Raw genomic sequence first — 27,174 nt, 5'->3', positions numbered from 1 at the left:
AAGTTGGAAACACCCTGCACAGCTAAACAACGAAATAAATATCCATACAATAGCAAGTTGCATTCATTACATAAACAGAATATGCAGCAGTAACCCAGGCAAGAAGATTGGTGCAGCAGTTAAAAAAAGCATCTTTAGTAGAACTATACTTCACCACCAAATTCCAACTTACAGTGGCATACGATTTTACTCCCTCAATGTATAAACAGAACGAAATTTGTTTGATTTCAAAATGGATGCATGATTACATGGTTATTTTGCAACAAAATGAAAAAAAAAATATTGCAATACTTTCCCCATGAAAAGGGGATTCTGTTATAAAGAACAGATGCGACGTTCATAATGAAATTGTGGCTTATTCAGTACATCCTTTCAACAAAATGAAGAGCAAATTATTTTGCAGTTACACAATGCCAAATTGTCAAAGTACTATCAAAGAAACATCAGGATACATCATTTCACTTTCTCGTCGGATCCAAATGAGTACTACAGACAACAAGAAGAATGGTGGACAAACACAGGCAGATCCAATGAAGCACCTGCAATGCAATTGTATTCTTCAAGCATTTCCACACTCAAGGATGTAACATCCTGTACATGCATTCAAATTCCCACATAAGAAGACTGCAATATAAGCAGCCAACATATTTTTTAGAAGTAACAAAGTCTCTTCAGCCTCAAAGAGAGATAGATATCACAGGCAAGCAGTTGAATAGCTTTAATTTTTATAATTTGTATACATACATACATACATACATATTTAGAACACAGAAATATATATATATATATAATGGTGGACAAACACAGACATATATTTATCATAGTTGAATAACTTTACCTTCACCTAAAATGATTCTCAGAAAAAAAATATATGCTCTTTTTTCCAAATTCTGGTAACCAAATGGAGCATAAATGGAAGAAAAGAGCAGAGCATCGTAGCAATGATCAATAAAAATACCTAGCACCTTTAAGTGCTACCTTCTGCTTTAGAAAAAATGAGAAAAAGTATTTTGCTGATCTAGTGGGCAGATCAGTTGGTTGTGCACTTTCTTCTTCAATCAATATTAAATTGTCAGAGTTGCAGGTTGCAACTTATTATTATCTATTATCTAATTTTATATATCTGAAAGTGTCATTACCTTGCCATTCAATTCACGAATGTACCCAACAAGCAGGAGCTGGATCTGTTGATCAGATAGATGGTCATTGTTTCCATCAATTACATATGTACACTGCAAAAAGAGAACCAAAATTATGTGAATAATTTTGTGTTTATATACAAGGACACAAAAGGATAGGTAATCGAACATTTAAGGGTTAATTACTCACAATTTTTCTCTTAGCAATACAGGAGCAGTGGTCCCATCCAATGCTAACCACAACTTTGAAGCTTTTATTCATATCAACTTTGGCCCAACCAAAGTAAAGTCCAAAGACTTGATCTGGAAGAGCAGACGTCCCATCCTCTGGATATATGTACGAGGTTGTTAACATAGAATACAATTGCCACAATATGAAATAAAAAACCCATAACAGCCACCAAACTTATGAATCAGATAATCAATTACACAAAATGTGTTGATCTTGTCTGTGAACATCAAGTTTCTCAGTTCCCAACAAGACATGGGACATCGAACATGTCTTTCTTCTTCTCGACAAATAGAGCGATAAGAGAGCGATCAAAGGTTACTACTCTTTGCCTAGACATACTATCATCCTTATATGATCCCTCAAGAGGGTCCCAGACAGTGGAAATCACAAGCAATCCTTCACAACAGACTTAAATTATAACTTGACCCCAGCCCCACCAAGGGCCTAGTGGAATAAAACCGTGAATAGGGATCATGGGCAAGAGTTCGTCTCCTTAGCATTATGCACATGGAGACTCAAGCCCGTGACCTCCCATCCATGAAACCACACGAGAAAAAACTCTTATCACTAAAACACCCTCAGAGGTATGGACGTTGTACATGTCATTGGGGTGCTTTTTTAAACTATTTTAATTTTCAAAATTTTCTAGAATAGGTATTAGTTTCTTTTTTGTGAATGATTATAGATCTTTTATTAGCTTATTGTTTGTGAATGATTATAGATATTATAGAGAAAGTGAGCCTCTAATGTAGGACACTAATTATGATTGTTTTAGAAATCTCCATCCTCTTAATTGTTTTACGGAGCCTTTAAATTGGCCTCCTTGCTGTGAAATGACAAACATGCCACCACCAATAAAATTTTGGCCTTTGTGTCTGTCAGTTTTTGGGCAAGATTTTTAATACTACGGGTTTTCTGTTTTCTTTATTCTTTGTTTTGGTATAGGGAGAAACATTATATAGGTGTTCCCGTTCCTGACACATGAGTTTTCTCTCATTAAGTCATGAGTCTAATCAGGAGATTCAAACCTCAGCCAATAACATGGGATGCATACCCAAATGCCAGTCAAGGCAACCTCAGGGGTCATCACTCGGTGTTGATAGGGTTTAACAGTGCAGCTTCCCTTCCTATGTATCACACTACACCTAGTGTCAAAAACATAGTTGGCCTCATTTTCTGCCTCAATGACAAAGCTGAAGGGAACATCCTAATGACAACGATTAAGAGGTGGTCTCATTTAGGTAGTAGCATAGCATCTTAGAAGGTGACATTTAATCCTATGAACAGGAAATGGAATAAAGAAACCATAAAATATCAGGACCTTTTTCATGGATTTAGGATCCATGCTTATTGGAAAAGGATAATCATAGTGCAGAGAACAACCAATTGGCTAGCACGTCGTGCTTCATGTTATAAGTAAGGGTTTTAGGTTTTATGAAAGAATGCAAAGTTTGATAATTGTCTTACAAGGAATATTTCCATGATTGGTTAGCATGCTGTGCTTTATGTTATAAGGGTTTAGGTTTGATTGATTTATCCAAAGAGAAAAAGGTGAATTCTTCATTGTACAAGTTTAGGCAATTGTATTAAAACAGTGGGTAAAAAATACAAGGTGATAGAGATTGACAAGGCAAGGATAGAATTCATTAATAGCTAAAATTTTGAAAAGGCTGCTTGGAATCTTTGGATTACATGTCATAATGCTCTCCTATACCAATCATGATTATTGGTCAGAGATTTTTAGACTAAGGAGATTTCATGTTTCACCATCAAGAGAAGATATAACTTTGGAGGTTGGCATTCAAAAGAGATCGACAAAAGAGGCACATGTTGACTACTTAAGTATTCAAATGAATATATTACTTGAAGGCTATACTGAAGTCAATTAAGAAAATATAAATGGTCTTGATAAGAATGATGACAATCTTATTGAATCGGATACTTGCAATACCAATCAATGTTGTTGGCAGAGGATTTATTTCAGATTTATCAAGAGAAGACATGGAGATTTCACTGAAATCAGATTTGGATGTGAGTGTCTCCAGATCCCATATTCTATTGAAAAGCAGCATGCTAACATCCATGGATGTTATTGCAAGGATTTCGTTTGGGGAATGAGATGAGATGAGAAATTTGTGAATAATAGTGAAATTGTTTGTAAATAGTAGTGAAATGGTTTGAGTTAAAATGTTTTATTAGGTATTGGGAAATGAGAGAAAAAGTTGAATAAAAATATTATAAAGTTAAAATATTGTTAGAATATAATTTTTGTTTTGGTCCTTTGGAATTTGAAAAAGTTGTATTTTTTGTATTTTGTTGGGAAGTTTGGGAAAGTTGTAATGAGATAATGATTAGATGAAAAAGTTGAAGATTTGAAATTGAAAAGTGTGTGTTTGAGTGATGTTTGAGAAGAAAATTATAAGAAATTTTGAGATGAGATGTGTTCCCAAACGAGGCCTTCAATATGGACTCTGATTTAATATTTCTTCTCAAGTATAAATTCCGAGTCGCTTGTTGTGCTCAATTGTGTGAAACAAGACTAAAGGATTGAAGTGGTCAAAATGTCTCTTCTATTCTTTCGTACTTGGAAGATTCTTGATCCTGAATGTTAACTTGAGGCGAGTTCTTTCCAAATAGATTTGACATGATACCTCATTCGAAGATCTCTAAAACAAAAGTTTCAACTTTACAATCTAAGACTTTGTCATCTTAGAAAATCTTTAATTTTTATAAATTCATTGTATATCACTAATTGTATACTGAGAATCAAAAAAAAAAAAATAGAACTATTTCTTTTACGAGTGATAATTGAGATTTTAAACTCCACCCTGAGTAAAAAACAAACACCTACGAAATGTAATATATAAAATCACTCCATTCTAACTATAAAAAGTTCAGTCATTATTTCTCTCATCTGGTGTGCCAGATTTTTGACCCTGTATGCCCAAGGTGGTGTTGATAAGGTTAGTCACGGAGTAACCCATCTTCCGCTATCACAAGCATAGGGTCAAAATCAATTCCTGTGAGTAATTTGACTATCAAAATTACCTCAATGTTCAATGAAAAGAAAATTATGACATAATTTACAGCATGAGTATGAGCCAGAGTGTGGAAGAAGAAGAAAAGTTGTCTATGATAATTTTTTCATTGGTAAGTACATCTAGTAGGCTTTAATTTAAACCCACTACTTTACCCCCTATGTCATTCTTAAGGGAAGAGAACTGCCATAAGAGCTGATACTAGTGTTACCAAACTTGTAGAAATAATGTGGGTAAGAAACAAATTATAACAAACCTGCAACTTCAGTCGCTGATCCATTGACTGATACAATGCTCACATGAATTGGTTCGATAGGTAAAGCATTATCTATCCCTGAAAAAATCATTTTACAACAAATCATTCAATCAGGGAATGGAAGCGCCTGCAGCTAAGAGTTTAGAGACAAATATTTACAGTCTTCAAATGGTGGAAGACCCCATAGCTCAGGCTGAAATTCTAGAAGTGAATGAAGCACAGAATCTGCTAGGGAAGAACAACCAGCTTCTGTATGGGGTGGGACAGCAACTACCTTCATTTTGGCAGCATTAGCTGCTCTAACACCAACCCTATATAGATTAACTGATCAAGATTAAATTGTGTTCAATGATTTGATAACCACAGTTGCAAAATAATATATTAAGACAAAAAGAAATCAGAAAAACAAAGTTGCAAAGATATAATGAATTTCTCAGCATATGCCAAATCAAAAACAGTAACGCAGACAGTGTACAAAACCAAGAAAGAAACAAGCCAGCCGAATTTTATTGTCAAGAACATATCACGCTTGTGATTTACTTTGGTTGATTTATCTTTGGTATTATTGCATATCTTGAGATCATTCAAGACTTAAGGCACTTCAAGCAAAACATATTCAATGATTACTTAAAAGTGATTTTGCAGTGATAGTGTCTCGAAATCACATTATTTAATAATACAATGCTTATATATGATAACTTTCAACAGCCTTGAACAGAATCATTAGAGCATTTCCTTAAAACTCTTGCTTTACAAATTTAACTTGTAAATTTTTATCAAAACAGGGAAGAGGTTTGCATTCTTAAGCATTATTCACTGCCTTCGTTGTTTTCCTTAATGAAGAAAAGCCCCTCCAACACTTGGCATGGTCATCCTCTACAAGCATTGGTTATTGCTAATTAAGAATAACAGGTCTCTTTCTAGAAAGCAACCTTCAGATCCATTAGAAAAACTAAACAGTCTAACTTGATTTCACAGATCAGAGATTTTTGTTGTAGAGCATAGCGGTCCTTATAAACCAGTACAAATAATATGCTAGCTTTTCACAAGTCATTGTACAGCATTGAACACTCAAGGATGTCAAGTCATGCAACTTAGTGACAAAGCTACCATTCAGAGTGAATCCAAGAAACTTATGCAACCAACATTTATTAGGCAAAAGCTACAAAAGGCTATTGAATTTATATTTTCGCATCTTTTTCATAAATCATGAACAAAAAAAAGTAACATGCACAATGAGGAGAAATATTATATACATATGATCTCTAGTTTAACTCACAAAGAGTCTTCAATCACCAGGCAGTGAGCTGCATCTACACCCATTCTCTTTGCAGCCTCTTCAAATCTGCTAGCAATTTAGGAATTCATATGAATACATGTGAAAAATAATGATTGATGGTCTAAAATAAAATTTCTTTCTCATACCAGTATTTTTTTTAGCATGTTATGTTTTGGATTTGAGTTGAAATTTTTCTGTAACATACTGATAACTATTATTCTTTTATGATTTAAAAAAAAAAAGAATTACTCATAGTGATTCGATGTGGTTTTCAATGCAACCTTAATTTTACACCGGACAATGTGAAAATCCTTACAGATATGGAGAAGGCTTTCCTTCTTTAACCTGGTCACTTCCAAGAATTACTGAAAAGTATTCCTTCCACCCTAAAAATATAATTTAAATGGACAGATAAATTGACGTGGGATTAATACAGAAAAACCAATAATCTATTGAGAGTGAAACTAAGGCATAAATAAGGGGATTGTGGAGAGACAAATAGAGACAACAAAGAAAATGAAGAGGAAACATAAGCATTTGAGTAAGCCAAGCCCACCTGTGAAATTCTAAGGGATAATAAAGTTACAAAATTCCAACAATGGTGCAGGGGTGGTGAAGGAAAAAATTACGCAGAAGATGAGAATATGTTTATTCATTCTAGCAGATGTTTTTTCAGACGATGGGCCCAGATTAACATTACAAATTTAGACATGTACTCACTTCATTTTATTTTCAAGCACATGCTATGATACTGTCCATTTGTTCTATAGGTATAACAGTAGTAATTTGATTTGTATATTATGTCGTACACACTCCTTTGCTTAAGAGGCTAAGGCCAATGAAAAAGATATCCTCTCAATTTCAATTTTTCAATGGAAAGTCCCTGAGGTAGCCAACAGTCCAAATAGTTTCCTTCCCTCAAACTTTCCACCCACTTAACATAGAAAGCACATAATGTGGATCCCATGCCATGTCAGGAAGAATTTTCCTCTTCTCTAGAAAGCTATCACTACACCATTATCTAATAACCTCAAATCCACAATCAGGAAACTTGTCACTACCTCACCTGGGCAGTCGCACTCAACTAATCATCCAAGGCTTTTGTTAATTTCGACTCAGTGAACTGTTAAGAATATAATACAAATAATTAAATCTACCTCTTCCCACTAGCTTAAACTTTTGGGACAAGTGGTGATTTCACATGATTAAATCTATCGCCACCTCCAATGATGCATCTCATTTCTATTAATGGTATAATTATCTAGTCCATTAAAAAAGAATCCTAGTGGTGAAAATAATTACAGGGTATAACTACCAAGATTTCCTGGAAAAATCAAGAGACCCTTCGTACTTTTCACTTGTTAAATGGACAAAAAATGTAAGAAAAAGAATATATATATATGGACTTTCGGTTACCTCAAGAGGTGTCCATAGAACAATTGGAACTTAGATCGTGTCAATACGAAATACGTAAAGGTCAAGAGTCGTATGAGATAATTTACAGTTCGGTTTTCCTATTTCAAACCACAATCATTGTGCATGCTATACACAAATCCAGAAGCTTCACCACCCAATTCCATTGGTATCTATTATTTTCTACCTCAAATCTGTAATGCCAATGGAGATTACTTTTCATCTAACCAATCGTGTTCATGATACAAGGGTAGGAGATGATTATGGTGGAAAAAGCATGGGTTGTAATGGAATTACACCATAATGCAGCTAATATAAAATTCTATAATTGTAGGTTCTCTATAATTTCTTTTCCAGCCTCTATCTTTTTAGAACCTATGGTGAACAGATTCTTTGTTTTGATTTATTTACTTACACCTACCAATGTAAGACTCTTTCACCACTACCGGAGCCTGAACTGAATTTGTCAAGAAATCGACCATTATGGTATGAGAATGTAAAATTGTTGTTGATCATGTTATTAAACATTCAAGGAAAGTAACTGAAATGGGAGGTTCATTGAAAGAGGTAACTTCTAAAATTGCTTCATAGAGATTGGCAGATCTAATATATATTTATGTATATATATATATAATCAAGAAATTTGTTTAGACCCCATCGAGAGAGAGAGAGAGAGATCCATCCATCTAAATCCCATTTTTATCAGTTTGCTAGCAGCTTATTTTTCTCTCTACACATAAAGGGAAGCTTCAAGAAGATACATGTCCATGTTTTATACAGTGGAAATGGTTCTCCATCCATCAACAACTTTTGGCAAGTATTATGACCAGTAATTAGATCGTTTGCTTAAACAATCGCAATAATTTCAAAGTTTGATTGGTTGTTTAGTTTCTTAGTAATCGTAAATCAATTATTTCAGTGTGATAGTGGAAATGACAACAGTAATTTTAAAGTTTTCCAGTATAGGGAGAATAAGAGGTTAAAGGGGGCTTGATTCAAGCTATTATCCAAAAAGGTTAGAAAAGAGAACCTCTATGGTGGGATATCTTTGCATCTATGTATTCTCGCAAGGAGTTTGAAGCAAGAGCAAATGGTACTCCATGTTTATGGAGATGTTTGATAAGTCGATTAGCCCCAGGAAGTGGTTTTGCTTTCTGCCACCTAAAAGAATACAATTAATGAGTAAGAAGATTATACAAATGATTCAGACGCATATGCAAGTATAACTGTACAAGAAAGCTTAGTAGCATGACAACACCACAGTGTTCTGAAAGAATAATATTAGACATATATTTGACGTAGTAAGTTTCAAAGGTGTCTAACATGGATCTCTCTATCTTATCATATCTGTGTATTGTGATTAAAGAAGCAAGGTTAATAGGATACGAGCAGAGTATTCATGATATTTTGTTATAGTTAATTACTAATCAATAAATAATCACCATTACAGTCAATGTCAATGGTATTTAACACATGATACTCGTAGAGATGTCTTGTATTTTCTTTATAATCTGTCTTGTAAAATTACCCCTGAAGTTGACAGAAGGCCTCATTAATGCTTCTGTTATCCATCCATCTTAGTTCAATTTCTAAGCAGCATTGTCCTCAACTTCCACATTTTACAGCTGATCTTCTCATGATTACAAAAACAACCACTGTTAAGTAACTCCAAGCTACTAACATTTACTACTCTCTATTATACTAATGCTAGAAGAATTACATTATTTCTTAGTCCTGCTAAATACAAACGCCAATGACTTCAATGTCATTACGGATTTCACACTTCACTGACCTGTAGCCTAGTTTCACTAACTGAAATTGCAAAGGTTGTAGAGTTATGTTGATTAGGAGTACTCTATCCAACCTGTGCACTTACTTCTTATCTTTATTTCCAATACATGCAAGGTGGCTCACCAGTTAGAGAAATTGCAAAGAGACTTCCTACTGGGGAGGGGGGGGGGGGGGGGGGTGGTGAATAGACAAAAAATTTGAGTTTCATTTGGTGAATTGGGCTACGGTTTGTACCCCAATAAGCAAAGGCGGGCTGGGAATTCAGAATTTGTTGGTTTTCATCAAGGCTTTATTGGGTAAATGGTTATGGAGATATTGCAAAAAGAGGGGAGCTTTATGGAGGGTGATTATAGATTTAAAATATGGTGAATTGTGGGGAGGATGGTGCTCGAATGAGGTGAGTGGTTCACAGAGGTTGGGGCTTTGGAAACACATAAGAAGAGGCTGCACCAATCTCCATCAATCAACATGTTTTGTAGTTGGGGATGGCTCTAGAATTAAATCCTGGCATGACTTATGCTGTGGAGATCGAATCCTCAAAGAAGCCTACCCAATACTATATAGCATTGCACAAAGAAAGGCAGCTTGAGTAGCAGAGCTTATGGATCTCTGTAGTGGCTCTCCCCAATGGAACATCATTTTCCTTAGAGCTGCCCAAGATTGGGAAATTGACACATTTACAAATTTCTTCAATCTTGTGTACAATTTTAGAGTGACTAGAGCGGATAAGATTATGTGGTCACCATCCAAGAAGGGGAGATTTACTGTACCGTACTATAAGTCTTATGACACACTCTACAAGAACATTCCCATGGAAGAACATATGGAAGACTAAGGCCCCCCTAAAAGCTTCTTTTTTTATATGGACAACTTCGTTAGGGAAGACTCTCACCTTAAGATAATCTAAGGAAACGCCGACTTGTTGTATTGGATTAGTGTTACATGTGTGTAAGAAAAGTGGCGAGTTTGTGGATCACCTATTATTGCATTGTGAGGTAGCCATGAGCTTATGGAACGATATCTTTGCGAGAGTGGGACTCTTTTGGGTAATGCCAAGAAGGATTGTTGACCTTTTGGCCAGCTGGCAAGGCATCCTAGATAACTCTCAAATTGTAGCTATGTGGAAGATGATACCAACCTGCCTATGGTGGTGCATATGGATGGAGAGGAACGGTCAGAGTTTTGAGGACTGTGAACTAACAATGGACGAGCTTAGAACTTCTTTTCTTCACACTTTATTCCATTTGTCGATTGTAATAGATTTAATGGCATAAACGTACATGATTTTCTTGTATTTTTAGACAGTCATGCCTAGGTGTGGCTCTGGTATATGTCCCTTGTACTTGGCTTTGCCAATTTCAATAAAATTCTTATTTACTGATATAAAAAAATATGTCAAGAAACAACAAATCATATGGAAGATTTCACCTGAAGGTGCCACACATAATCATTTAAATATAAAGCATCAGCTTTAAGGCTTGAGCTGATTCCATTTAGGGGAAACTAGATGCTGATATGATATGAGTATACCACAAGCAAGTTGGTGTGGATCAAAGATCGTGCTAGCAGCAATTATTCCTATCATATGCACAAACAGTGGCATTGAGGAGCAAACCAGGAAGGGTCAAGATACAACTGCCTAGCAGTACTGATTTTGACTATCATCAGGGATGAAACCATATCAAAGGTTAGTGGCCCCCCCGGCAACAAGAATGAAAAAGTATATCATTCTAATACGCCCCCAAAAGCTTCTATCACTTCTATATAAACAGAAAATTGCCTCCCCTGACTCTTCCAAAAAATTGATAATTCTTCTGCCCCAAAAGTTTTATATGGAAATATAGATAGAAAATGCCCTCCCACCCAAAAATAAATTTATATCTCTTATGCACCCCTAAATTTGTATAAATTCTAATGTACTGTGTATTTTCTATGAGGCAGTCCTCCCACCCAAAAATAAATTTATAGCTCTTATGCACCCCTAAATTTGTATAAATTCTAATGTACTGTGTATTTTCTATGAAGCAGTCCGTCCAAAATTAATGTTTTGGCCCCAAACAATTTCTAATTTGATGGGTTAGTTATAAAAATTAAAACGGGAGTTTGAGTTGTATATGAAATACTAGCCTTCTTAATATGGGCCCGGAAGTTTTTATATAATACTATGCTTCCTAATATGAATGCCAAAGTGTATAAACCATTCAAGGTTGATGCAATACTTGCAAATTAGATGAGAAGTTTTATCCTGAAGATTTCATGGAGGAAGAAATCTGTTTGAGATTTCAATTGTAGCATTATGACCTTGCTGTGGCGCCAAAATATCCAGATTTTACACTAGCTTTGGTAGTTTATATTGCTAAAAATATTTACTATAAGGATGATAATAGATTAAGTTTATTCCATGAAAGACCGTTTTCGAGCATAATTTTGAAGTAGATGCCAAGTTTTTTTTTTGAATTTTGGTTGTACATGTCTATAATAAATTAGGAAAGTTTTGTATTGAAAGGAAAGTTCCCTTCAAATGAGTTTATAGACATGTAACTTACGTATACAATTATGGTTTATGACTTGCTATAGAACTAGACTTAATTTATCTGTTTCTATTTTACATAAACACAGAGACATTATTCATATAGAAAGATTATATGAATTTTAGGTAGGTTGCCCCATCCCAAACACAAAATTTTGGTTCCACCCCTGAATATTATCATACAGATCATGTCATTCATCCACTGCTCTCATGCAAATCAGTACACAGATGTAAATGTCATTAAGAAAGCAGCCATACCTAACTAGTAACTAGTACCTTTTCTCCTGTAAAATTCTGAAACTTCATCTTCTTAAAATGGACTGTAGAAAATTGTTTTCCTACGCAATCATTATAAAAATTCTTATGTAATTCTTTGAAACATTCCAAATGCATGACTTTTATTTTGTATGGCCTTGGCTTGCAGTAAATAACTAACAATGACAACAAAAGAAAAGACAAGGATCATAGACAATAATGACAGAAATACTGCTTCCAATCCTTAAACTTGAGATCTAATAAGTTAATATAGCTCAATCCTAATAAAACCTGCATCTCCCTTGTGCAATTCATTCAGATCTAAATGCTTGTGATAGCATTATTTATGATAGTACATCAAGACAAAAGCTGTTCCTTTATAACCGTAATTTATTGTTTCTAGCACCTTGATTAGTCCAATTCAAAACTTGTTAACTTAACAAAGACGCATGTTGGGGTGCTAAAAGTTTCTTATCAAAATAAAGTTTCTTCTATGACCGCATATAGTGAATAGAATGAAATTTCTCAAATGAATAACAAAAGCTATAAGATTCTTTATAAGGATGTCTAACAAATGCACCAAGAAAATTAAGGAGAAAATAGGATTGAGGTGTGTGTGGGCATGCGCATGTGGGCTATTTTTTAGTTTATATTTGTTACAAATAACAACAAGAAAAAATCCTGACGCGCATATTTTCACAAATGAAATAAAAATTATACAAAATTCACAGACAAGAAGAAGCATAGGTTACGAAACAGGGTCGTCAAGGAAAAAAGAGAGAAAACAATCAAATCGTGTCGTACATGTTCCTGCAGTAAATCCTAGGGAGATATAAGCTAATCTTTTATTCACTTTTAAGTAAATTGACATAGAAAAAGAGAAAAAGACTCTTACTTTTCACGATACATAGGTGTGATTTCTTTGATATACTGATCGGGTGTCAATGGGAGGTCATAGTCCTTAACGATACCAGCAGCTGACTCCTTCTGTGTTGCCCCCAGCCTTTTCTTGTCCTCCCTCTCCCTATCGATTTGTTTCCCATATTTTGCCAAGAACTCCTCCAAAACGCCTTTTGTAGTTCTCTCTACACTCAATTAACCACGCAAATAGAATTTAGAAAGAAAAACAAGAAAGAAACCATTAAGTGAACACGAACGAGCCATGATTTTGAAAGGAATTAAAGGACCTGTGTCTAAAAGGGTCCCATCCAAGTCTAGAATTACTGCCAAAATTTTGGTTTTGGGTTTGCAAGACTCACAGCAGCTCATTGTAAAGCCCGCGAAGTGGGTGTGTATGTTTTGTGCGTGTCTTGAGCGAGCGAGAGAGATAGAGAGAGGACAAAATGGTGGTGCGTGTGTAGGTTGTGAAACAAGGAAGATATAGAAGCGTAGTAAGAATAAAATGCAATAACAGGAGACGTGCGGAGGGATCAATACCCTTGAAGAGGAGGGAAAGGGACAGCCAACGGCAATTTGTTGGGTGCTCTGTAGCGTATGAGATCTCATGCAAATTGTTCCCGCTTTTTTTCCTGCAGAAGAAAGCGGTCATAAACAGTTCCACAATTCATACGGAGTAATGTTAAAATAGAAGTTATTATAGCAGAGTATACTTTAATATTCATTATGTGACTGTCTCTAATTAATTATTTTTAATATTTATTTAAAAAGATGTGTGGTTTACATGATGTCACATTATGTGTACAAAATAAATGTTCTTAATAATAACTTCTATCTATATTTATTTTTCATATAAATTCCCTCTCTGTCATTTCTTAACGAGATAAATCAATATTAAAATTAAAAAATAAAATAAAATATTATTATAAAATATTTTTTAATATTATTTTTATTTTAAAATTTAAAAAAATTGAATTAATTATTTTATTTTATATAAAAATTTTAAAAAAATCATAATATTTAAATAAAATGAACGGAGATAAAGTGTGAAAACAAACTAAAAAAAGACCAAACACTATTTTATCACAAAAGAGGATATTTGGGTCATTTTTTTTTTTTTTGAGAAAAATTCTATTTCGAAGTCAGTGTCACACTCTCAATTTAATTGAAAGGATAAGATTTAATTTATTAAAAAAATTAAAATAAAAATCTCTTATAAATCAAATTATTTTTATTTTTTACCTGAACGTTGAAGATGTATTTGTTCTATGTCTGGTGATACCAACTGATACAGTGTCAGCAACTGTTGATGATAAAGGATGATCTCTAAAAATAATTGGTACTCTTATAATTGTATGCGCATCTGGAGAGAGGATAATGGATATACCCTCTTTTGCCCATTAAAAATGGAGGATACATAAATTCAGGCTGCAGGAATATGTTTATATTCACCAATGAATGCCCACCACTTGTCTACTGCTGGTTAAAGCTTTCAACTGCTTGCTCACGAATTTATTCCTCTTTCTTGCAAGCACCAGATTGATTTTCCCCCCAAACATAATCACGAATTAATCACTTTATTATTATTATTATTATTATTATTGATACTGAGTGTCCGGAATAGCGTTCTGACTAATCTGAAATGTGTATAGACCATCCAACAAAGAATTTCATGTAAGTACATTCAGATAATTTAATGAAAAAATCTCTTTAATATGATATATATATATATATATATATATATATATATATATATGAGCAATGCTAGGTACAGTCCCCACTTGGAGACTGCATGTGCAGGCTTAGGCTATTTTAACTTTAAAATTTTATAAAATTACAAAATTATCCCTCCTAAAATAATGTTTTCTCTCATTTAAGCATGTGCTTGCACATGCAGTCCCCACTTCAGGATTACAAATAGAATTTCTCTATATATATTAGTAATACTAGATGTGATGATTCATGATTTTGAAGGAGGAAACAAAACAAAGAGATATCCCCTTCACCCTCCAGTACTCACTAATTGCTTTGCATTTCGAAAATTCGAATTATTAAAACAAAATTGACACATCTCAATTGTTCAAAACTTGATATTCCTGGTAAGAAAATCACAATTAATCCCTAAAAAAGTTCGTGCTTAATTTGTTATGTAATTTGTGTTTATAAGATAAATGTTTTAAACATAAAAAAAAAATTTCACAAAAGTAAATTTACAAACGGAAATAACTTGATATGATGCATCATATTGTTAACTATTTTTATTATAAAATAGATATAACATATTATATAAAATCACGTTAACTTATAAATTTAATTTTATAAAATCTTTTTATAATTATAGTACTTCCCTATTTATAAGGCGACATCAAAACTCCGCACTTCAGTAAACAAAAATACCGCCTTTTATTTTTCTTGCAAATACATTATTTTTTCCCATATTTCGATGCCTTGAGAAAAGAATATCTCACATTCGGTTGAATCAATTTTTAAACATATTGCTAGTAGAAAACATGCAGTCTTCGTGGCGTTCCGATGTAGAACATAAAATTCAAAATTCCTAAAAATCCGTAGTTTTGGAAATAATTCAAACAAAAAAATTTCAACTAAGAAGCACAGACAATTCTGTATATCTCTTTAAGGATTGCCTTTCTTTATAAATTCCGATGTTGCAAAAAAATCTCCAACCAAAAAACTGATAAAAGGGCCTTATTTCATAAGGGTGACAATATGTGATAAGACCCGTTAATATAATACGAATACGACACAAAAGTATCAAGTTTGTATTTGATGTTAACGGATTCAGATCAAAACAGGTAACCAGTTAATACACGATTCATTAACCGGTCAACCCACTTAATTTATTAGTAACCCGTTAAATTTTTTACTCAAAATTACAATTATATCATTTTTAACCTAAACACAAAAATACCCTAACCCTATTTTGTATTTTCTGACTCTCTCTCAGTTCTCCATTGAGTCAGTTCTCACAAGTTACAACTGCCTCTTATCGTTTGGATTGTAATTTTGGACTTATGTAGTTAGTTTTATATTTTTAGGAGATATTATGATTTTAATTTTTATGTGAAATTATATTAATCAGATCAAATTGATTATTTGAGTCAATTCAACCCATTTATATAAATGGATTGAAATGAGTCGTGTCATGTCAATATAATTTTAATTAATGCATAACGGGTCAAAATGGGTCATGTCGTTTTAACTCGTTATTTTAATAGGTCGTGTTAGGGTTTAAAAATTTAACTCGTTAAGCTTAACGGGTCATGTAAGGGTTGGCCCATATCGTATAATATATACGACTTGACACGACACGAACACGACCCGTTAACACGATTTTCCACCTATTATAACTAAGAAGAAGGATACAAGGGATTGTAAAAATGGTTGTCTTTCTTACTCTTGAAGGTTCATGGATGCTAGCCACCAATTTCATGCGTTATGCAGTCTTCTCAACCAAACAATCTGGTCTTCTTCAAAGGATACAAGGGTTCTGAAACACACAATTGAACAGACAATCGAAGAGTTTGCATATGGATCACCTATTTGGCAATCATCCACGAATTGAGAAGATCAAATTGCTGGTTTTTAGACTTAAAATATTTACTGTTAAGTAAAAAATAATGTGAACTATTGTCATTGTTCAATGTGTTGGTTTAGTTATCAAGATTTAAATTAATGTGTCATAGTGACTTGAACCAATGCATACCCTCTTTGGGATAGGAACCTTAACTACTTGGCCAACAAACAAGGGGGGGTTGTGCCCTTTGGTGAATCAGAAAATTTTCAATCTATTCTCTACAATTTGAAAAGTTGTGACTTCTCATAAGTACCATTTCATTTTATATAAGTTGTGACTTTTTACAAGTACTCTTTTATTTATATAAGTTGTGACTTTTTACAAGTACCATTTCATTTATATAAGTTGTGACTTTTCACAAGTGCCATTTCATTTTTTATAAATAGATAACCCCACCCACAAATTTACTCACTTCAAATTCTCTATAAAAATTAGAGAAACACTTCCTCTTTTTTGTCTTTCTTTCTTTTAGTTTTGACTATTTTATATTGGGTTCATTATCTCTTTTTGTGTGCACCGAAAAGAAGATTAATGGGAACCAACATTGTTATATCTTGGGAGTAGATTGTCAAGAAGCCTAATGCATATTAGATTTGGAAGCGGCGAAATCTACTCTAAGGAAAATATACATCACAACGTGCCTCAACACTGGGTTCTCTCTTTCTAATTTGTTCTTATTATTTCTACATATTCTCTAGTTTACAAAACGTTTGCACATATATATTTTATTATACAAATTTTCCTAACACAAACAATTGGTAGCAAAGGCAATGCAACGAAAGTAGAACTGACTCCAATTATTTTTCTTTGAAAAAGGAAAAGGCTTGCATGAAAAAAATACTTTGAACTTTAAAGCCAATATGATATACAAACAACAGAAAACCCCCCTAAGGAATTAGGTCAATCCTCTATAATCCATCTACCATGATCAAGGGACGAAAAGCTTCGGTAGATGCAAATTGGATTGACAATGTCCAAACATCACACTAGATAAACCACACCATCTTTTGCCTCCCCAAAATACAATAAGCCCTTTTTAGGATCTAACTTGAAGCAGAATAATGAAATAGATGGAAAAGAGAAGTATGAAAGGAATTAGAGAGAAATACTAAAGTGGATATAAATCTGAGAAAAAAAGAGTCACATCTTAGAATAGTTTGAGGCACCCCAATTACTCCATAGATTCAAGCTAAAGCAATATTCCAGAATGCACTTCCCTCTACAAAAACTCTCCATGTGGAGGATTACAATTTGTAAATGAAATAACAAACTCAACAAAACCAAATGATAACCAACTACATGTAATGTATGACTACAGACTACAAATTATTGGACTAATATGCAGCGTTCCAATTTTGATGGGAATCAAGGTGGACCTAGTCTTAAAAATATTTTGCAAATTCCAGATGAGCCAGTTACTAGTTGAAGGGCCAAGAAGATTAAGGAGGCAATGCAAGAATTGATGCAATCTACTTGGGACGAATTTAGTAAGAGCTCTACATTCAAGACGGGCTTAAAGGATGAAGATTTAGTTTTGATTAATTTGATAAGTTATGGAAAGGGCAACAGCATGACTTAAAGGCTTTGGGCACTTGAAGGCTTTTAACTTGTTTAATTCATTTAAATGACTTATTTTATTAGTTTAGAATAATTGAGTTTATTATGGGAAGCACTTAAGGGGGGCCTATGCAAGTGCATGTTGGGAAAGTTATTATTTTATTGAGGGTTTTATTGTAGCTGCACTGTAGATGCGGTACTATTCACACAAGGGGCATTTTATTGAACTAAGGTTAGGGTTTTACTATAGCGAGTACTGCAGCCACACTGTAGCCACGACACTGTTCATCTAGAGGCATTTTTGGAATATGGGACATTATTTAGGCTAGGGTTTGATTAGGTTTTGTTTTAAATACTCTTTGTAGCCTCATTTTAATAAGTTTATGAAATTTGATGAATTTATTCATTGTGAGTTGAGTTTTACTCCTCTTGTTCTTAACTGAACTTTTGAACTTATCAAAGGTAAATCACAACCTTTGTGGCGTTCCTCCTCGTAATCTGGGTTTTTGAGACTGGTTCTTCAACGAGTCTAGATTTTAATATAATCTAGGTTCTTGAAACAAGTTCTCATCGGGTCTAGATTCTCCATCCATTGACTTGATTTTGGCTTTCTTCGAGAGTTTTCAAATTGATTGTGGGTTCAAGTGATTTCATTCCTACGAGTTCATATCATTTGGTATTCAAAGTAAGGTTTCCAATCAGCTCTGATTTTATCTTTTAATTATTGTATCTTTAATTTTGATTCTAGGGCTTCATTGTTCTAGGGTTGCAAAAAAAAAAAAAAAAAAGTAGGCTGTCGAAATTCTTAGGGTTTTTGGTTTGGCTGAAAATTGCATCACCTAGGGTTTCAGAATTCTAGGGTTTCTTGCATCTCTAAGTTTGTCAATTGCTTGGAGTGCCGTTTCATTGTTTCTCTCATTCATTGTCAATTCTTATGTGCTTGAATTCAATTGCTTGATTTTCACAATTGAATATTGCTGTTTGTGATTGAATTAGAAAAAAAAAAAAAAGAGAAAAGAAATGAAATGAAAAGAAATGAAATGAAATGAAAGGAAAGGAAAAGAAAAGAAAAAAAAAAGAAAAGAAAATTCAAGAAAAAAAAAAAGAAAAGAAAAGGTAGCATATTCAAATGTTGCTATATAGTTACAACAAAGAGAAATAAATACATTTGTTGATTGATCTTTATCATCAAAGTGGCTGAATACATCTTTCTAGTTGGTATCTTGGTTTATAATTACTCTTTCCCTCATATAAATTTCTTAAGTCTCGTATCATTTTATTCCTTCCTTATTTCTTGGATCTATATTACTGGTTGGGATAATACAAGGTTGTATCTTCTTAATTTTAGTTCAACTAATTCTTAAATAATTTGAGCAGGAAAACTATTGTGGTAAAAGGCAAGAGAGTGTGAGACTATTATCGGGAAAAAACCAATTAAGAGTGAAACACGAGTGAAGTGTCATTATTCGAGTGTAAACACGTAACGGAGTGTGTGAGGTTTTCCACTAACATTTTTTTTGTGTAAAACATTACGATGTCTCATAGGAGTGACTCATCACCAAAGGGGATGACAGATAACTCATCATTTGTGTTGCAAGCCATGCAACAACGGTTTGAGCGGTTGAACTTGGTGTTGGGTAAAGTGAGGGATGGTATGGATCATCAAGAAGCAATGATTAGAAATCTGCAAAGTGTGAGAGATAAGAGGCGACGTGAGCCTAGTATTGAGAATGGGTATGAGAATAGAGAGTTTGGTAAGGATGAGAAAGACCTAACATCTGAAGTTGGATTGGGTAGACATAGAGGAGTTAGGCATGAAAAAGGACTTAGGGCAAACCCAGGGGGTCGAGATGGAGTAGATAAGAACCTTGGGAGCATCAAAATAAAAATACCATCATTTTAAGGTAGAACTGACCCTGGAGTTTATTTAGAGTGGGAGAAAAGAATAGAGTTGGTGTTTGATTGTCATAATTACTTTGAGGAGAAGAACGTGAAGTTGGTTGTAATTGTGTTCACTGATTATGCGATTATTTTGTGGGATCAATTAGTGACCAATATGAGGAGGAATCTTGAGAGGCCTGTAGAAACATGGAGAGAGTTGAAAGCTATCATGAGGCGAAGATTTGTACCTAGCCACTACTATAGAGACCTCTACCAAAAACTACAAAATCATACACAGGGGTCTAGGAGTGTAGAAGATTACCATAAGGAAATAGAGGTGGCTATGATTCGGTCTAATGTAGTGGAGGATCAGGAGGCCACGATGACAAGCTTTTTGAGTGGGTTGAATAGGGAGTAGCCAATGTAGTTGAGTTGCAACATTATGTAGAAGTAGAGGACATGGTGTACATGGCTATGAAGGTGGAGAGGCGGCTAAAAAGAAATGGTACATCAATGTATACTTTGGTTTCTAGTACTCATTGAAAACCAAAGTGGGACAAAAATAATCAAGTTGTAATAAATGGGAAGACCGAACCATCTAAGGAAAAAGTTGAGAGTGAGGCTGAAACCTCAAGAAAAATAGAGAATGAGTTGAAAAATAATTGTGAGGCCGAGAATTCAAAAAAAGAGGAGAGTGAAAGAAAAAATAGAGTGAAAAGGACAAAGAGAGTGAGAAGAAAAAAGAGAATGAGGCTGAAACATCAAAAGAAATAGAGTGAAAAAGAAAATAGAGAGGTGGTTGAAATACAAGAAAAAAGAGTGGAGCCACAAGAGAAAAAAGAAAGAGAGATTGCAGAGAGAAACAAAAAGATAAAAGAGAATTTTTATGCTAAGGCAAGCTTTTATACTAACAAATTTAACGACTCTTTGCCTAGTGTTGTTGTTTCTTTGTTGCAGGGATATGAGGTCATGATTCCTAGTGGTGTGTTTAGTGGATTGCCACCTATTAGAGAGATAGAGCATTACGTTGATTTTGTGCTAGGTGCGACAATTCCTACCCACCCTTTCTTTGAAGAACACGAGTCATTCACACACTTGAAGGGACAAGGTAAGTTGTTGACTAGAATAAATGCTAAGTGGGAAGACTGTATTGAGACTTTTTCTCTTGTAATAAAATACACACATGGTGAGGAAAATTTTGTGGTTAATGCATTAGCAAGAAGGTATGTCCTTATCTTTATTTTAAATGCAAAGTTATTGAGATTTGAATATGATAAGAAATTTCATGCTAATGACGATGAGTTTGCTAGTTTGTATGGAACATGTGAGAAATCATCGTTTGGTAAGTTCTATAAACTAGATTGGTATTTGTTTAGAGAGAATAGACTTTGTGTGCGTACTAGTTTTATGCGTAAGTTGCTTGTGTGTGACAGACATAGTGGTTTATTGGATAACTTTGGTATAAGGAAGACTTTTGATGTGTTGTATGAACGTTTGTGGGAGTATCATTTACCATTTATTGACGTGTTGCACGAGCATTTGTGGAAGTATCATTTGTTATTCATTAACATGTTACATGAACGGTTGTGGGAGTATTGCTTGCCATTTATAGAGTTTGCATATAATAGGACCATGCATACTACTACTTCATATTCACCTTTTGAAATTATTTTTAGACTTAATCCATTTACTCCTTTAGATTTAATGTCTTTACCAATTGATGATAGGAGTAGCTTGGATGGACTTTTTCAAATTCTTGAACAAATTAATGATAATGCATATCAAGTAGATCTTCCAGGCGAGTATCATGTTTATGCTATTTTTAATATTAGTAACATTTTTGCCTTTGATTCAGGTGGAAATTCAAAGTCGAATCCTTTTGAGGAGGGGGGGAATGATGGAATAAGGTTGTCCTAGTCTTAAATATATTTTGCAAGTTCCAGATGGGCCAATTACTAGTTCAAGGGCCAAGAAGATCAATGAGGTAATGCAAGAATTGATGCAATCCACTTGGGACGAGTTTAGCAAGAGCCCAACATTCATGACGGGTTTAAAGGATGAAGATTTGGTTTTGATTAATTTGATAAGCTATGAAAATGACAACAACATGACTTAAAGGCTTTGGGCACTTGAAGGTTTTCAACTTGTTTAATTCATTTAAATGACTTATTTTATTAGTTTAGAATAATTGAGTTTATTATGGAAAACACTTAAGGGGGGCTTATGCAAGGGCATGTTGGAAAATTTATTATTTTATTAAACTAGGCTTAGGGTTTTACTGTAGCGAATACTGTAGCCGCACTGTAAATGCAGCACTATTCACACAAGGGGCATTTTATTGAACTAGGGTTAGGGTTTTACTGTAGCGAGTACTGTAGCCAGGGGAATTTTTGGAATATGGGGCATTATTTTGGCTAGGGTTTGATTAGGTTTTACTTTAAATACTTTTTGTAGTCTCATTTTAATAAGTTTATGAAATTTGATGAATTTATTCATTGTGAGTTGAGTTTATCTCCTCTTGTTCTTAATTGAACTTTTGAACTTATCAAAGGTAAATCACAACCTTTGTGGCGTTCCTCCTTTGTAATCTAGGTTCTTGAGACAGGTTCTTCAACGGGTCTAGATTTTAATATAATCGAGGTTCTTGAAATGAGTTCTCATCGGGTCTAGATTCTCTATCTATTGACTTGATTTTTGGCTTTCTTGGAGAGTTTTCAAATTGATTGTGGGTTCAAGGGATTCCATTCCCTCAGGTTCATATCAAACTTATTGCTACTCGATCCCATTCTTCCCTAAAATGATGTCGTGCTGTACTCCCTTGCTTGTGTGACACCGTTTCTCTCTTGCTTATGCGACACCATTTCCTTTCTCTTCACATACTTCCCATTTTTCTTCTAAACTATTCTCTTCTAGCCTATACTTAGCTTCATAACAACTCCTTCCCTATTAGAGAACCTTGCCCACAAGGTGTGGGTAACGTTTTTGTAGCTTTTTTAACACCTTCTGGTTGTTGTCGTCCGAGGAAGCTCCAACCCACTTGATGAATACTTCTATAATGGCCCTCTGCCCTAAGCTTTTGAGCCTTTGAACCACTATAACCTCAAGCTCTGGCATGATGTCCCTTGAGGAGATACCGGCGGCAGTGATGGAATGGGGTGGATGTGAGCCCCAAGCTTTTTCTTTAAGTACAAAACGTGGAAAACAGGGTGGATCTTGGAGGGAAGATTCAAGTGATAAGCTACATGTCTGTGCTTCTAAACCACTTTCAAGGACCCGTAGAACCGAGGGGAGAGCTTGAGGTTGCTGTGGTTAGTAACCAATTTATTACGGTATCATTGTAAACGGAAGTAAACCCACCCTCTAAGATCAAATTTTCTCCCAGTTCTCTTCCTATTTGCATAAATCTTCATCCTATTTTGTGCTTTTGTAAAACTTTCCTTGAGAAAGTTTCGAATTTGTTCTCTATTTTGCAACAAATGGTTCATGGCCACATTGGCTGAGGTGCCTGGAACATATGATAGGAGGCTGGGAGGGGGGGGGGGGGGGGTATCCGTATAGTGCCTCAATAGGGGTGAACTTGGTGGAGGTGTGGTAGGAGCTATTGTACCACCACTCTGCCATGGGAAGCCAATGTGACCAGTTGTGTGGCTTGTCTCCTGCATAACACCGTAGGTTGGACTCTAAACATTTATTTAGGGCTTCAATCTGGCCATCAAATTGTGGGTTGTAAGCTGAGTTGTAGTGAAATGAGGATCCTTGTAGCTTGAATGGGGCTTGCCAAAAGGAGCTAAGGAATCTAGTGTCCCTATCGAACACTATGGTCCATGGCATTCCATGTAACTTAAAGACCCAAGACAAAAATAGTTAGGCCATATTTTGAGTTGAATAGGGGTGAGATAAGGGCATAAAGTGCCCATATTTAGTGAAATTGTCTATCACTACTAGGATCACACTGAACCCATGAGACAATGGTTGCACTTCTACAAAATCAAGTGAAATGTTCGTCCAGGCTTGATGTGGGACGGGCAATGGTTATAATAGGCCTACAGGGAGTGTCATTTTAGTCTTGTTAACCTGGCATATGTCACACACTGAAACCATTTTCTTAATGTCTTTTTTCAATCCCTTCCAATAAAAGCAAGACTTTGCCCTTTGATAAGTCTTTAGAAAATCCGCATGGCCAGCCTGGGGTTTGGTATGGATGTAATGGAGAACCTTTTCTTTGAAGAGGGAATCGAGAACTATCACTAGTCTCCCTTTTTTGAGTATCAAATCATGTTGCAAGGTAAATCCCTTAGGAACTTCTTCATTATTTTTGAGTTTGTGGAGTAAGTCTGTCATTTCGATAAAAGATATATAGCTTAGCTTCAACTCCTCAATCTAATATGTAGTTGGGAAAGTAATCATGGCCATTAACCCATTTGTCTCAAAATCTATTTCTTCAATACATGATAATGCATCTGCCACATGGTTCTCCTTTCCTTGTTTATATTCAATTACAAAGTTGTACCCTAGTGATTTGGAAAGCCATTTTTATTGTGTTTCAGCTCCAATAAGAACTTAAGAGCCTGTTGGTCAGTCTTAATGACAAAGGATTGCCCCAATAGGTAGGGCACCACTTTTGTATTGTAGTGACCACTACCAATACCTCCTTTTTGTAGGTGGATAGTTGAAGGACCCTCCCTTTGAGAGCTTTGCTCATATAAGTAGTTGGCTGCTTTGTTTGCATTAATATTGCACCCATACCATTACCACTCTCATCACATTCAATGGTAAAAGTTTTTGTTAAATCTAGTTGTTTGAACATCGGGGTTGGGTGACTGCTTTCTTGAGCTCCTCAAATGCCTTTGGTGGCTGTTTCACTCCATATAAATGCATTTTTTTAAAGACGGACAATGAATGGGGCTGCAATGAGGCCATAGCCCTTCATAAACTTCCTATAGCATCTGGCCAACCCATGGAATCCTCTTAGTGCCTTCAAATTAGTAGGTTGTGGCCACTCTACCATAGCACAAATTTTTCTAGGGTTAGCTTTTACACTCTATCTCGAAATTACATGACCCAAATAATCCACCTCCCTTACCCCAAAGATACATTTAAACCTCTTAGCAAAGAGTCTATGTTGTTGTAATTTTTCCAAAACCAACCTCAAGTGACCCAAGTGCTCGGATAGTTCTTTGTTGTAAATCAAGATGTCGTCAAAGAACACCAATACAAATCACCTTAGAAAGAGTCTAAAAATATCATTCATTAGCCCTTGAAATGTGGAGGAGGGCATTAGTGAGCCCAAGAGGCATCACTAGAAATTTGTAGTGCCATCGTGAGTGCAAAAGGCTGTTTTCGGCACATCTTCAGGTACTACTTTTCTCTGGTAGTATCCTGACCTTAAATCTGACTTAGAGAACACTACTACCCCAAACAACTCATCCAACAGTTCATCAATCACTGGGATGGGACATTTATCTTTTATAGTCTGTTGGTTTAGAACCCTCTAATCCACATAAAGCCTTCAACTTCCATCCGCCTTGCATACTAATAACACAGGTGGGGAAAATGGGCTGGAGTTTGGCCTTATTACCCTTGTTTTGAGTAAGTTGGTAACTATCTTTTCAGTCTCAGATTTTTGGTAAAATGGATATTGGTAAGGCCTTGTAGAAATGGGTTGGGTTCCTTCCTTAAGGATAATTCTATGGTCTTGGGGTCTATGAGGAGAAAGCCCTTTGGGTTCATCAGACGACCCACTAAACTCCTTAAGAAGGCTATCTATTAACTCACTTGGGAATTCCCTAGTTTTACTGCATTCTGGGGTTATCATTTGTATTAACAGAGCTCTTCCCTTACTGATTGAGTCCTGTACTAGCTTTTCAGACCATTTAAAGGTTGAGTTCTTCACACATAACCCATTCAATCCAATCTTACAGCCCCCTCTTTTAAACTGCACATGCAAATTAGCAAACTCTCACACTATGAGTTCCAATGTTTCCAACCACTGCACCCCTAGCACTACATCATAGCCACTAAATTTTAACAAATAAAAGTTAAATTGGAACTGATTACCTTGGATTTTAGTTGTGATGTCCCTGCAAAGTCATTTACTCTTAATTGTATCTCCATTGGCTATCTCGACAACTAGCCTAGGGCCTTCTTCTCTATAGGGTTTAACCTTCTTCGCTATTGATGGATCAAGGAAGTTGTGAGTACTTCCAGAATCCACCAATTCACTCTTGATTTTGCCCAAAAGCCTCATAGTATTTGGAGTTGGTGTTCTAGCCATGGAATGGATGGATATTTCTGGCTCCCCTTCAACCATTGTATGGATTCCACCTTCCTTAGTTTCTTTAGAATCAAAATAGACTTCGTCATGCTTTTCTTCTTCTTCATCCTCCCCCGTTGCAGTAAATACACTTAGGGCTTTTACATAAGTGAGTAGGGTTCCACTTTTCATTGTAATGATCATATAACCATTTTTTTCTTTTCTCATCCATTTGTGTATAGGAGATTCTTCTAGTTGGAGGAAAATATTTCTACCACTTCTTAGAAGTCTCAGCTTGCTGCATAGGTTGATTTCCACTCAGATTGCCACCCCCAAGTGAGCTTCATCTATCACCTCCTACTTTCATAGATTTCTTAGTGCTATTGAGATACTCTTACTGAATCTTGGTCAATCCAAAAATCAAATCTCATCTATCATCCACTCAAAAATCAGCTAAGCTTGTGGTGTTCCGAGAGGCCTTTCAGCCGATTCACCAAGGCCTCAAATTCGGCCTTGTAACTTGCTACTATTAAGGTTTGTTTGAGGCGGGTAAGAGCTTTCATTGGATCGTCATACATGGTGAGACCAAAACTCACCTGCAATGCTCTGCAAAAATTTTCCTATTTGTTAAAGATCCCGCTCTCCACAACGTCCTCATACCAAACCATTGCTTCCCCCTCCAGGTGGTAGGAGGCCATTAATTATGTGTGCTACCCGCACCCCCCGAGGCGAGGCGTGCCGCATCTCGCACCCCACCCTCGCTTAGGCAAGGGGTAGGGTTCCCCCCAAGATCCGACCTCGCACCCTAGGGGTGGGGCCCCTGTCCGAAGTAAATGGGCCTAGAACCTTTTACTGGGCCTAGAACCTTTTACTGGGCCTAATTCTAGGCCATTTTGGGACCAGATCTTAAAAAAAAGAAAAATTTTATTTTATAATTTACATATAACGTAGAATTAAACAAAGGTTGTTTAAAGCAAAAAACATAAAAACCAAAGTATTCTAAGCTATTACAATAATATAAATTAATCTAAAAATATTACAAATTGTCAAATAATTGA

At 35.2% G+C, this 27,174-nt stretch overlaps 1 protein-coding gene across 2 annotated transcripts; it reads right to left on the bottom strand.

Annotated features, from left to right (window-relative positions):
• Positions 1-282: 282 nt before the first annotated feature.
• LOC118345911 (bifunctional riboflavin kinase/FMN phosphatase-like) lies at positions 283-13,288 on the bottom strand. 2 transcript variants are annotated; one of them, XM_035687041.1, is made up of 10 exons: positions 13,121-13,288; positions 12,829-13,018; positions 8,388-8,518; positions 6,261-6,330; positions 5,945-6,013; positions 4,825-4,976; positions 4,666-4,743; positions 1,330-1,466; positions 1,140-1,232; positions 283-591 (listed from the first exon to the last, which is right to left on the bottom strand). In XM_035687041.1, the coding sequence occupies exons 1-10, from the start codon at positions 13,200-13,202 to the stop codon at positions 487-489; spliced, it is 1,107 nt and encodes a 368-aa protein (XP_035542934.1). In that variant the 5' UTR covers positions 13,203-13,288; the 3' UTR covers positions 283-486. The 2 variants fall into 2 exon arrangements, with proteins under 2 accessions (XP_035542934.1, XP_035542935.1); XM_035687042.1 differs by having other exon boundaries at positions 5,945-6,010.
• Between the last annotated feature and the right edge of the window lie 13,886 nt (positions 13,289-27,174).

The sequence above is a fragment of the Juglans regia genome, unplaced genomic scaffold (genome assembly GCF_001411555.2).
Source record: "Juglans regia cultivar Chandler unplaced genomic scaffold, Walnut 2.0 Scaffold_57, whole genome shotgun sequence".
NCBI lineage: Eukaryota > Viridiplantae > Streptophyta > Magnoliopsida > Fagales > Juglandaceae > Juglans > Juglans regia.
The sequence above is the reverse complement of the archived record's forward strand: the minus strand, read 5'-3'. Positions and strand labels throughout refer to the sequence as shown.

What these genes read in the sequence shown, in the direction of transcription:
- LOC118345911 (XM_035687041.1), bottom strand. Translation starts at nt 13,202, where the DNA reads ATGAGCTGCTGTGAGTCTTGCAAACCCAAAACCAAAATTTTGGCAGTA. An exon ending in CTGGTGATTGAAGACTCTTT is followed by an intron (nt 4,977 to 5,944) that starts GTGAGTTAAACT and finishes TAATCTATATAG; the next exon opens with GGTTGGTGTTAGAGCAGCTA. An exon ending in TCTTCCACCATTTGAAGACT is followed by an intron (nt 4,744 to 4,824) that starts GTAAATATTTGT and finishes TGATTTTTTCAG; the next exon opens with GGATAGATAATGCTTTACCT.